Raw genomic sequence first — 12,876 nt, forward strand, 5'->3', positions numbered from 1 at the left:
AGATGGAGAGGAGAGTATAGGTGGGGAGGTAGAGAGGGGATAGGTCAGTCCAGGGAAGATGGACAGGCCAAGGAGGTGGGATGAGGTGGTAGGTAGGAAATGGAGGTGCGGCTTGAGGCGGGAGGAAGGGATGGGTGAGAGGAAGAACAGGTTAGGGAAGCAGAGGCAGACTGGGCTGGTTTTGGGATGCAGTGGGGGGAGGGGACAAGCTGAGCTGGTTTTGTGATGCAGTGGGGGGAGGGGAAGAACTGGGCTGGTTTTGGGATGCAGTGGGGGAAGGGGAGATTTTGAAGCTTGTGAAGTCGGCATTGATACCATTGGGCTGTAGGGTTCCCAAGTGGAATATGAGTTGCTGTTCCTGCAACCTTCGGGTGGCATCATTGTGGCAGTGCAGGAGGCCCATGATGGACATGTCATCTGAGGAATGGGAGGAGGAGTTGAAATGGTTCGTGACTGGGAGGTGCAGTTGTTTGTTGCGAACCGAGCTGAGGTGTTCTGCAAAGCGGTCCCCAAGCCTCCGCTTGGTTTCCCCAATGTAGAGGAAGCCACACCGGGTGCAATGGAAACAATATACCACATTGGCAGATGTGCAGGTGAACATCTGCTTGATATGGAAGGTCATCTTGGGGCCTGGGATGGGGGTGAGAGACGAGGTGTGGGGACAAGTGTAGCTCTTCCTGCGGTTGCAGGGGAAGATGCCGGGTGCGGTGGGGTTGGAGGGGAGTGTGGAGCGGACCGTGGAGTCACGGAGAGAGTTCTCTCTCCGGAAGTCAATCCAGTGAGTTTTTGAATACTTTGACTATCCACTATCTCTGCAGCCACTTCCTTTAAAACCTTGGATGGCGGCCATAAGATCATGGAAACCTTTCTGCCTTCAGTCCCATTACTTTGTCAAATATGTTGACCCTTGTGTTAGAGACTGTTTCAAGACCTTTCCTCCCATTAGCAAATTGACTGCTTGTCATGTTTGAGTTGTTTATATTGTCGTCCACCAGAAAGATCAGTGCAAAGCATTGGCTGAAATCATTTGTTGTTTTCCGGTTCCATTATCAATTTCCCCATTGCATCCTTCAAGGATCCCACACTCAATGTCACTGTTTTTAGTATCAGTCCATGGAAGCCCCTCCTATGCTCTTCCCAGGCCTCCTGCTCCAACTCCCAATCCGACCGAACTCCCAAACTGCTCTTTCTCCACCTAGCCAGGCTAAAAATCTAAAGTGCAGGTAGTTTTCTTTAAAGGTTAGCTTCATGGAGCTAGGATTTTCCCTGACCATGTGCCCCAAACAAGAGATGAAAATCATGGCTTTTTTTAATTGGAGATTTATTAATAAATTGATTTTAAATTTCATCAGCTATTGTTAAATGACCTACTGTAACATCCTACAATTTAAACTGAGTTATATGCATTTGGCTCCATCCTGCTGTAAGTTCAATCTTAAACATGTCACATTTTAAATTTAAATTCTATTTGTATTGGTATAATAATAGCAATCTTTTTTGATGATCTGTATATTTTACTGCAAATATATTTTGACTGATCTAATAAATACCACCTACTGTAGTACTGTACCCTTTTCAAAAAATATTGTGCAGTCAAGTAAGTGAGAGAATGTATTTTGTTTCTTTCAGCATCTTGTGTTTGTATTTAAATTTCTGCTGTCAACTTGGATGCCAGATGTTCCTCCGCACATACGCCAGGCCATAAAGGAGGTAATTCTTTAATAACAAAACAGCAGTCTAAAATCTGTGATAATGGGAACTGCAGATGCTGGAGAATCCAAGATAATAAAATGTGAGGCTGGATGAACACAGCAGGCCCAGCAGCATCTCAGGAGCACAAAAGCTGACGTTTCGGGCCTAGACCCTTCATCTCTCTGATGAAGGGTCTAGGCCCGAAACGTCAGCTTTTGTGCTCCTGAGATGCTGCTGGGCCTGCTGTGTTCATCCAGCCTCACATTTTATTATCTAGCAGTCTAAAATCTTTTGAGTTAGAAGTCAAAACTGTCATATGCCTTACAATATTGATTTTGTATGGTTAACTCCAGGAAATGTTGTGCATTTGTGTACTAAGCATGCTAAAAGAATATGCATATTGAGGGTACACATAAAAAAAATTAAATCTCTGAATTCCACATGGTCACTGTGCTTGTTGTAAAATATAAAAATAAGGAATTGTAAAATCATGGTTACAGCACTTAAGGAATCCATTCAGCCCATTTTCTCTCTACAAGAACATATTACCTAATACCATTCCTGTGCCGTTCTGTAACCCTGAATATGTTTCTTCTTCCAGCAATGATAATATGCTCTTTTCAAAAATACTATCCGCCTCCATCACAGCCTTGAGCAATGCATTCCAAATGCTAACTACTTGTCTGTTAAAAGAAATCTGCATGTCGTTATTGCTTCTTTTGCTAATTACCTTAAATCTGTATCTTCTAGTTCTCTATCCTTTCTGCCACTCAAATGATTTTGTATCCATGTTGCCTCTATATCTTTTATTGCCTAGTGTCTAACTTTGCTCACATGTCTGTTGTATGGCACTTTACCAAATGCCTTTTTGTAATACATAGTACGTGGTAATAATACTGCATCAAACCCTTAACCATCTTCCCTTCAACCGCATCAAAGAATGAAACAAGTTAGTAAAACATAATTTTCCCTTAACATATCCATTCCAGCTTTTCCTAATTAACCCCCATTAGGTAAGTGACTGTTAATTCCATCTCATAATTATTAAAAGCTACCTCACACTGAGGTTAAACTGACTGGTCTGTAATTGTTGGACTCATCCTTGCACCCTTTCTTGAACAAGGGAATATCATTTATAATTATCCCTTTCCCTGGCACCTCCCCTGCATCATATGAGAATTAGAATGTAGCCAGTGGCTGCACAATTCTTCCTTCCTTCCTTCTCTCTGTATCCTTGGATGCATCTCATCTAGACCTCTCAACTATCAACTTGAATTAAAACCAGCCCATCTAATACATTGTAGGCCGAAGGGCCCGCTCCTGTGCTGTACAGTTCTATGTTCCAACACCTTCCCTTTAATTCATTTCTAACCCATCAAGGATCTGAGCTATTCCATTATTTTTTGCTACATCCTTTTCCATTATGATTTAGGCAGCATCTTCTTGGTAAAGATGGATGTAATCATTTAGTATCTCAGCAATGCCTTTGGCCTCGTGTATAACTCTCCTTTTAGGCCTCTGATTGACTCTAGTCCTCCTGTTAGTATTTATGGATATTTATAGAAGATATTACGTTATATATTTAATGTTACTTGCCAGTGCCTTGCCATGCACAATCTTTGCTTCTCTCATTTGTTTTATAAATTCCTGTTTAAAATTTTTAATATCAAACCTGATTCACAATTGTACTAATCACCCAACAGCTGATTTTTTGTGTCTGCTTCATCATAACTTTCTATTTCTTTCTTTATTCAGGGCATTCTGGATTTGTTACCATGATCTTTGACCCTCAAACAAATGTATCTCAACTATATCTGAATTATAGATAATGGGAACTGCAGATGCTAGAGAATCCGAGATAACAAAGTGTGGAGCTAGGTGCACACAGCAGGCCAAGCAGCATCTTAGGAGCACAAAAGCTGACGTTTCTGGCCTAGATCCTTCATCAGAAAAGGGTCTGATGAAGGGTCTAGGCCCAAAACGTCAGCTTTTGTGCTCCTAAGATGCTGCTTGGCCTACAGTGTTCATCCAGCTCCACACTTTGTTATATCTGAATTATCCTTTCTTTAAGAGCAATCCATTGATCAGTACACTTTTGCCTGCTAAACTATGATTTCAAAAGCAGAAGTTGCTGGCAAAACTCGGCAGGTCTGGCAGCATCTGTGAAGCGAAATCAGAGTTAGCATTTCAGGTTCGGTAACACCTGGTTGGAACAGTTCCTCAGTTCCTTCAGTTTTTAACCTTTGATTCCACTTTATCTGGGACAGATCTATTCTCACCTCATTGAATTTTCCCAAGTAATTATTTTTATTCTGGATTGAGCCTTGGCTCCCATCTTTTTTGATACCAGATCCCTCCACCAGTCAGTCAGTGGGAAAACCCCCCTCTCCCCTGAGATCCTGAAAGTGACCCCAGCAGGTTTTACATTTTGGGTTTCTCATACAGAGCATTGCCAGCTGGTTGCTGAGTTCATACGAACACTGGTGGGATTAAGCCCTTGGTAGCTGGGCAGGTAGACCTGTGAGCATCAGGGCAAAGACAGGAAGGTGGCAGAGTCTTCAGCCACTACCCTCCCACCCAATTAAAAAATCCCTTGCCACGCACTTTGGGGAAGGCATTAAATTCTGCCTAATGGATCTGAGCTGCCTTGCCATTCTGTATTTATGACTTAATAAACTTACTGCTTAAATAAATAAACCTATCAGCTACTCACTGGTGAGCTGCTTCTCCTGTGTGTTAACGAGATTATCGGAATATATTTGCTGAATGTTATTTAAAGCCCTGAGTACATAACATGTAGCGGATTATTTCAGATTTGATTTAAAGGTCATCAGAATACTCATTCCAACATGCTTTCTGTTTCTCCACACTGTTTCTCTTGTGTTGCCCTTCTCATATCACATAATGATTTCTCCTGTAAATTGTTAGCCAAATCACAGCCACTTTCAATGAAATTCCAAAATTAACATGGTTGTTGTTTCCAAAGTAAATTTGTAAGTATTTCAGTTTCTATTGTACATTTCTGACTAGGCACAGATGAACAGTGATACATAACAGAATTGCATTGTTTTGTTCCACTAGGAAAAATACATAGCACAAAAAGAAATGGAAAATGATGAAAAGGCAAGACAATGTGTAAGTTGCTGAAATATTTACTTTGGGATTTGTAATAATAGTTTGAGTTTACTGATCACTCCACAACTTAATGTTTAATCTAATCTTGTGGGCCTTTCTGTACCTTGGAAAGCAATTGTAGGAGCAGAATACTTAGTTATCAATGAACGCCATCTAATCCATTGTTCAATTGTGGTAGAGATTTTCAATTTCAAACTTTTATGGAACCAGTTCCATCAAAACTTAAATCCGTAAATAATAGTACCTAATGATCACAACGACCATTTATTGTTTAAGATGCAAATAAATACTAAAAGTTGCCCTGAAGTGTCCGTTGTCATTCAATTGTAGCCTTACTAGAAGTAAGTGGATTGTAAATTCATGCCAGATTCATGGAGCGGAAATGTATTGGTCCCTGGTGGCAACCTGCTCTGGACATGTCCACATTTTTATTGGGGGCTAGGTGCTTCTGAATTGCTAGCTCTTTTCAACATCAGTCAATGGGTTTGAGAGCACAGCTTCTCTCTCCCCACCTGCCCTTCAATGATCCCTCCTATCCATCTCATTTCCACCCCCTCCGCCCCAATTCCATTGTGACCTCTTCCCCTGTACTTGTATGCATCCTGGCTTGGGTACTTGTAGTCCCAGTGGTGGCCAACACTGTCAGTTGGCGCTGTTGTTGCACTAGTGGAAATTCCATCTCAGAGTGCTACTGGTAAATTTGATTGGTTGGCAGCTCTGTGAGATGGATTTCCAGTGGAGTGATGGACCAATAGTCGTGCCTCCAGCCAATTATGCTTCCAGGAAAAGCAGATGGCTGTGGGAGAGCCCTGATTGGTATGTGTGCATTCCCTGCTATTTACTCCAGAAGCAGAATGGGAAATCCTGTAATTTAAGCTGCTGATGCATTTAATTCACTGAAGAACAATAAGGTACATTGTGAGGGTTATCGTCTTTCACTTAACATACAAAACCAAGAACCTGTCTGCCTTAATAATAGATAAAAGGTCCCACAGAACTATTGCAAGAGTACCAATGTTCTGCTGGCCTCATGAGCCCCCTCATGAGCCCCCTCAACTGCATCATTTATCTCATTGCTATGTGTGGGATCTTACAATCAGAAATTGTCATTTGTTTCTAATTTACAACAGTTACTGTGCTTCTATGCTATTACATTAACTTTGAAGCTCTGAGAATTTATCAATAATTACTTTACAATTAGAATTTTGACTTATCCAGAAAAAACAGAAACTGGACTTTTGACTAGTGCTTCAAATAATCTGAATATCAGTGTGTTTGTTTTGTTTTGTTTGTCAATAAGAACATAATTGTATTTTTAAATTTTTTTAACATCAGGAATTTCTTATTGGACAAAATTTCATGACAACAGTGGGACAATTATTAGAAAATATGAGCCAACAAACATTTTTTATATTACGTTTAGAATACATTAGCAATATTTGTGTGTTCTGCAAAATTCTTGCAGTGATTTTGAGTGGCAGACAGAAGTTCTGAAGTGATGCCAAAACTAGGGAACTGTTTCTGTTCACAGGCTTTTCATGACACTGACATAATGAACTTTTAAAAGGCCACGGGAGGGAATATGTGAAAATGAGAGAAGTGTAAGTCATTCCACTGAAAGTGATAGGCAACAGAAAAAACATGAATAAGAAAATCAACACAGAAAATTCTACTGCCACATTAACAACAATTTTAATATTTAGGTGTGTTACAAAAACCAACCCAGGAATTGACAAATAGATTTTCAGCTGATGCCAGAGCAAGAGTTATAATGGTGATTTGGAACATGGGGTACAGATCTCTAACTTGCAGCTTGGATGTAAAGGTTCCCTTTCTGATTAAAATTAAAGATGTGTAAATTTACATTATTGCATACAATCAGCACTAACAATACTTACGTAATACTTCTAATTGTGCATCCAATGTCAGTTAACAATAATTTGGATTACTGCATCTCTTAAAGAGGAAGTGCATTATGGTTGGATTGGGTGCTGAATGTAATTCAAGAATGATTCAGACCTGTGAAATCCTTAATATTAGCGCCAAATGGCAGAACTGGGGCTATACTGAGTCTCATGCTATATTGGAGATCCTGATCAAGAAGATGCAGAGGAGGAGAGATATCTATGCAGAGAAGCAGGAAACACTGCAGACAAATTCCTGGAAGGTGATAGGACCAGTTAGCTATGATGATTAATGCTAGGTGTCAATTTCCAGAGACTCTGACCAGCCAGTGCAGTGCCAATACCCGGAGTGAGGAAACCTTCTGAGACTCCTGTTTATAGCTGTCAGCCAGGACTCCCTGATTAGATCAAACTAACAGCCCAAATCAGGGATCTCACACTCAAATATGTCCGCCTAGCCAACTTCATTCCAATCACTTCATTCCTCCCCTGCTAAGTTCAGGGGTATCAACCTGTTGTTTTTCTTGTAGCTGGGCACAGGCAGTGTGTACCATACCTGTCTCTTGTGCCTGTAGCACCTCAGGAGAGTCTTCTTATCTTCTTCAGGTGTTAATGGCATCAAGGCTGCATCCATTTCAGACTTTGAGGTTTCCAACACTAGGGCCGGGGAGAGCCCATGGTTTCTGATGGGCTTTTTGGCTGTTCTGAGGGGCTGGGTGTGTTTTGCTTCTGCTCCATTTGTGAGATGGCAGCTTTCATGTGATCCACATGTTTGCCCAGGTAAAAACAATGCATTCTTTCCACCTAGTGGGACCAGTCTTCAACAGCAGGATCAAGCAAGCTTCCAAAACAAAGGCATGATGCTAGAAGTACTTACTCCAACTCAAAGACTGTTGCAATTGACTATTCTTGAGACTATACCATTGTGTCTTGTTGCTACTGAACTAATTGCACAGAGGCCAGTGTCCCACCACCCATGACCACAGTACATGGACTCTGAACAACTAGTTTAGTGCCAGACACTGGAGTGAGGAGACTCTGAGATTCTTGTTTATATCTGTCAGCCAGGGCTGTCTGATTAGCCCTGGTTAACAATCCCAATCAAGGATCTCACAAAAAAAGACCAACTTGGCCTCTCTTGTCCCAATCACGAGACAAATAAACTGTTTACAAAGGAAATGTGGACCACAGGTAAAGCTATACAATGATAATCTTGATTCTTCAGGAAGTACAGAAGGACCAAGTTAGCCCTGTTTCATCTGCTGAACACTGTCTAGCTGTCAGGTAAGGGCAAAGCAAGGTTAGGCAGTGAAAGTCTCCGTGGCTAATAATTTGTACTCGTACGCACCATCAGCTGCACTTTGGCCACTTAAGTAGATGTTTGATGGTGCTCAGTATCTGTGACACACCCAAGAAATGATTTGCAGCAGTGAGGGAAGAATCAAAAAGTAAATACCTGTTATGTGTTTACAATATTTGGTGTGCAGATACATAGATCCCTTAAAATGGCCACCCAAGTGGTCAGGGTTGTTAAGAAAGCATATGGTGTTTTGGCTTTCATTAACAGGGGGATTGAGTTTAAGAGTCGTGAGATCTTGTTGCAGCTCTATAAAACTTTGGTTAGACCGCACTTGGAATACTGCGTCCAGTTCTGGTCGCCCTATTATAGGAAGGATGTGGATGCTTTGGAGAGGGTTCAGAGGAGGTTTACCAAGATGCGGCCTGGACTGGAGGGCTTATCTTATGAAGAGAGGTTGACTGAGCTCGGTCTCTTTTCATTGGAGAAAAGGAGGAGGAGAGGGGACCTAACTGAGGTATACAAGATAATGAGAGGCATAGATAGAGTTGATAGCCAGAGACGATTTCCCAGGGCAGAAATGGCTAGCACAAGGGGTCATAGTTTTAAGCTGGTTGGAGGAAAGTATAGAGGGGATGTCAGAGGCGGGTTCTTTACACAGAGAGTTGTGAGAGCATGGAATGCGTTGCCAGCAGCAGTTGTGGAAGCAAGGTCATTGGGGTCATTTAAGAGACTGCTGGACATGCATATGGTCACAGAAATTTGAGGGTGCATACATGAGGATCAATGGTCGGCACAACATTGTGGGCTGAAGGGCCTGTTCTGTGCTGTACTGTTCTATGTTCTATGTTCTATGTTCTATGTTCTATGTTCTAATATTTCTTTTCATTTTAGACGCAGGAGAAAACAGACTTAAACGTAAACATCACTGAGGAGATATCTGATCTGCACTGAAGTTGAATAAATAAAAGGCTGTTAGTGAAAGTTGACATGATGCTGTCAAATTTAAATATGTGTGATGCATACAAAATGACCAAAAAAGTCTAAAATACTGGAGATATACAATAATGTGGCTTGGTCCCCAACTGCTAAAGCCACAGGCAGTGAGGAATCCTGTCTGTCTCCTGCACAAGATGGAAAATAAAGTTTTGCTCACCTCAGGGATAGTAAGAGCTGCTGATGTTGGAGTCAGAGATAACACAGGGAGCTGGAGGAACACAGCAGGCGAGGCATCCATCCAGAGGAATGGAAAAGTTTACAAAAGTTGATACTCCTGGAGAAGGGTCCTGACCTGAAAGGTCAACTTTCCTGCTCCTCTGCTGCTGCCGGGCCTGCTGTGTTCCTCCAGCTCCACACTGTGTTAGCTTTGCTTTTTTTGGTGTGCATTGTCTGCAAGTGACACCTCTTTTGGATTCTGATTGGCTGGCTATATGTTTCCTGTATTTGTTACTTCATACATGCATATTTTAATCATGTGAAAATGAGCTGCTTCATTTCAGCAAAATTACAAATTAGGTTAGGTGATATACTGAGATAGAATCTTTCAACAAGTATGTAAAGTAAGTGTTTGTGATGCCAGTTTAAGAAATCATGTTTGATGCAAATTCAATCAATATGAATGTAACCATTATGTAAAAAATGGCTTGAGTTGCTGGGTGCATTGTAAATATGTTCTGAAAGATTTCTTCTGGTCAGTATTTTTCATGACCATCAGCATGGTTTCTGAGCAGGAAGTATTAGACTTGCAATTACACAGCAAACTTCCCCTGTTCTAAAAGAAATGTTACAGAGATGTTTCAGGAGGACCAAGCCTCCACCACTTACGATTCCTTGAGAGATACCAAGTAAAGCAAATGATCCGAAACACTTTACGATGGTAATGCACATTAAAAACCAGAGCAATTCATTCAGAGTGGTTGTCATTCATGATCCGATATCTGTACCACAACTAAGATCGTCTGCCTTCACCTCAGTATCATTGCCAGCTCTGCCCCTGCTCAGCTCCACTGTTTCTGAAACCCTTATCTATACGGAATACCTTCAGACTTGACTGTTCCACAGTTCAATTGGCCTGTCACCTGTATTCTACCCTCCCTACCCTATTTCATACCTAACTCTCCCTAAACATAAAGTCATCCAAAACTCCCCTGCATATGTCCTAATTTTCACCAAACGTTGTTCACCCATTTCTCTCCACTACATTTCAATGTATGTCAAATCAACACTGACTTTAACACCTCAATTTTTAAATATTATTGCTCATTTACAAATCCTTCCATGACCTTACCTATCCTTATCTCTTTCACCACCTCTCAACTCTACAATCTTCTGAGATACCTGCGCTTCACCAATTCAGCCCAAGAGATCACCTCCAGTTTTACTTGCTCCAACATTGATGACTGTAACGTCAGCTGCCCAAAGCCCTAAGTTCTCTATATCTACATCAAACTAACACCTCTTCCACCTTGTTTCTCTTCTGTATAGGTCTTCTAAAAAACCTACCTCTTGGGTCAAGTTTTTTGTCATTTGCTTTAATATCTTATGTGGATCAGTGGTAAATCTAGTTTGTTAATATTCTTGTGAACTGCTTTGAGATATTTTGCTTCATTAAAGGTGCCATATACTGCAAAGAGTTGTTAAAAGGAAATAATTCTGTGCCCAAACCCCCATTGCTGGGTATGATTGTTAACATCACCACTAATGGAGATTTTTTGGCATCTGTGACATGGCCAAGTACATTTTTATTGATTTTAAACATGTGTTATGTTGAAACCAGATCGTGCTCTGTTTATGTATAACAAGGTGTGGAGCTGGATGAACACAGCAGGCCAAGCAGCGTCAGAGGAGCAGGAAAGCTGACGTTTCAGGCCGAGATCCTTCTTCAGAAATGGGGTAGGGGTAGGGGCTTGTGAAATAAATAGGGAGAGAGGGGGAAGCGGATAGAAGATGGAGAAAGGAGAAGATAGGTGGAGAGGAGACAGTCAGGTCAAAGAGGCAGGGATGGAGCCAGTAAAGGTGGGCGTAGGTGGGGAGTTAGGGAGGGGATAGGTCAGTCCAGGGAGGACAGACAGTTCAACGGGGTGGGATGAAGCAAGTAGGTAGGACATGGGGGTAGAAGGAGGATACCATTGGGCTGCAGGATTCCCAAGCGGAATATGAGTTGCTGTTCCTGCAACCTTCAGGTGGCATTGTTGTGGCACTGCTGGAGGCCCAGGATGGACATGTCATCTAAAGAATGGGAGAGGAGAGTTGAAATGGTTCATGACTGGGAGGTGTGGGTGTTTAGTGCAAACTGAGCGTAGGTGTTCTGCAAAGCGGTCCCCAAGCCTCCACTTGGTTTCCCCGATGTAGTGGAGGCCACAACAGAAACAGTGGATGCAGTATACCACATTGGCAGATGTGCAGGTGAACATCTGTTTGAAGTGGAATGTCTTCTTGGGGCCTGGGATGGGGGTGAGGGAGGAGGTGTAGGGACAGGTGTAGCACTTCCTGCAGTTGCAGGGAAAAGTGCCAGGTGTGGTGGGACTGGAAGGGAGTGTGGAGCGGACAAGGGAGTAACTGAGAGAGTGGTCTCTCCGGAAAGCAGAAGGGTGGGGAGGGAAATGTGTCTTTGGTGGTGGGGTCGGATTGCAGATGGCGGAAGTGCCGGAGGATGATGCATTGGATTTGGAGGTTGGTGGGGTGGTATGTGAGGACAAGGGGGATTCTGTTTTGGCTGTTATTGCGGGGAGGGGGTGTGAGGGATGAGTTGTGGGAGACATGGTTGAGGCGTTATCGACCCTCTTCACCCCCAGGGGTCGAGAATGCCCTCAACCGTGTCTCCCACAACTCATCCCTCACACCCCCTCCCTGCAATAACAGCCAAAACAGAATCCCCCTCGTCCTCACATACCACCCCACCAACCTCCACTAGCCTCATCCCTCCCCCTTGACCTGCCTGTCCTCCCTGGACTGACCTATCCCTTCCCGAACTCCCCACCTACACCCACCTTTACTGGCTCCATCCCCGCCTCTTTGACCTGTCTGTCTCCTCTCCATTTATCTTCTCCTCTATCCATCTGCTATCTGCTAGCGCCTCTCTCCCTATTTATTGCAGAATCCCCTTCTCCTCCCCCATTTCTGACGAGGGTCTAGGCTCGAAATGTCAGATTTCCTGCCCCTCTGATGCTGCTTGGTCTGTTGCGTTCATCTAGTTCTACACCTTGAAAGCTCAGATTCTCCAGCATCTGCAGTTCCTACTGTCTCTGTTTAAGTATGTAGTCTTTCACTCCAACTTTTGAAAAGGCAATTAGCAAACCAATAAAAAAAATTGCCTGCCTCTTAACCCGGCGTTAATGTTGTTATGATGTTTTCATATATTATCAGATGGGATTCTTGCATTGGAACATAATCACATACAGTACCTGCAATGTTTATTCTGGCAAATAAACATATTTGCTCTCAGTTTGTTGATTTTATGCACTTAAAACAATATACTCCTACTTAACAAGACTGTAGTTTGCAGTAGCATTTCTGAAGATGTATGAAATTCCTATTTGCACTATTTTTGTTGCAGTAGTTCAATTCTCTGCATCTAGCATTTTACCAATGTTATATCATTATGTATTTGTGTCTCAATGATTTTCCTGCCAACATGAAAAATAAATAAACTTTTCTAATATTTACCATTATAGAATAATGATTACATGAATTTTTGTTGAGTATAAGTTCTTGAAGACTCTCAGTTCACTGTCAGGAAGACATTTTACTTACTGTTCGAAGTGTATATTCCAATAAGATCCAGAGACATGTTATGAAGCTGCTACATAATAAAAAGTGATACTCTGCCGAATGGTGGGAGAATACAGT

General features: G+C 42.2%; 1 protein-coding gene across 4 annotated transcripts in view; it reads left to right on the top strand.

Moving 5' to 3' along the window:
* The window catches only part of LOC125453094 (anoctamin-7-like), a 78,622-nt gene extending 67,770 nt beyond the window's left edge, over nt 1–10,852 (top strand). For all 4 annotated transcript variants that reach the window (XM_048532191.2, XM_048532193.2, XM_048532192.2 and 1 more), the window contains 3 exons: nt 1,630–1,710; nt 4,774–4,827; nt 8,923–10,852. In XM_048532191.2, the coding sequence (XP_048388148.1) occupies nt 1,630–1,710; nt 4,774–4,827; nt 8,923–8,982 (195 nt within the window). In that variant the 3' untranslated portion in view covers nt 8,983–10,852. The remainder of the gene's footprint in view (nt 1–1,629; nt 1,711–4,773; nt 4,828–8,922) is intronic.
* Nucleotides 10,853–12,876: the final 2,024 nt, after the last annotated feature.

The sequence above is a fragment of the Stegostoma tigrinum genome, chromosome 6 (genome assembly GCF_030684315.1).
Source record: "Stegostoma tigrinum isolate sSteTig4 chromosome 6, sSteTig4.hap1, whole genome shotgun sequence".
NCBI lineage: Eukaryota > Metazoa > Chordata > Chondrichthyes > Orectolobiformes > Stegostomatidae > Stegostoma > Stegostoma tigrinum.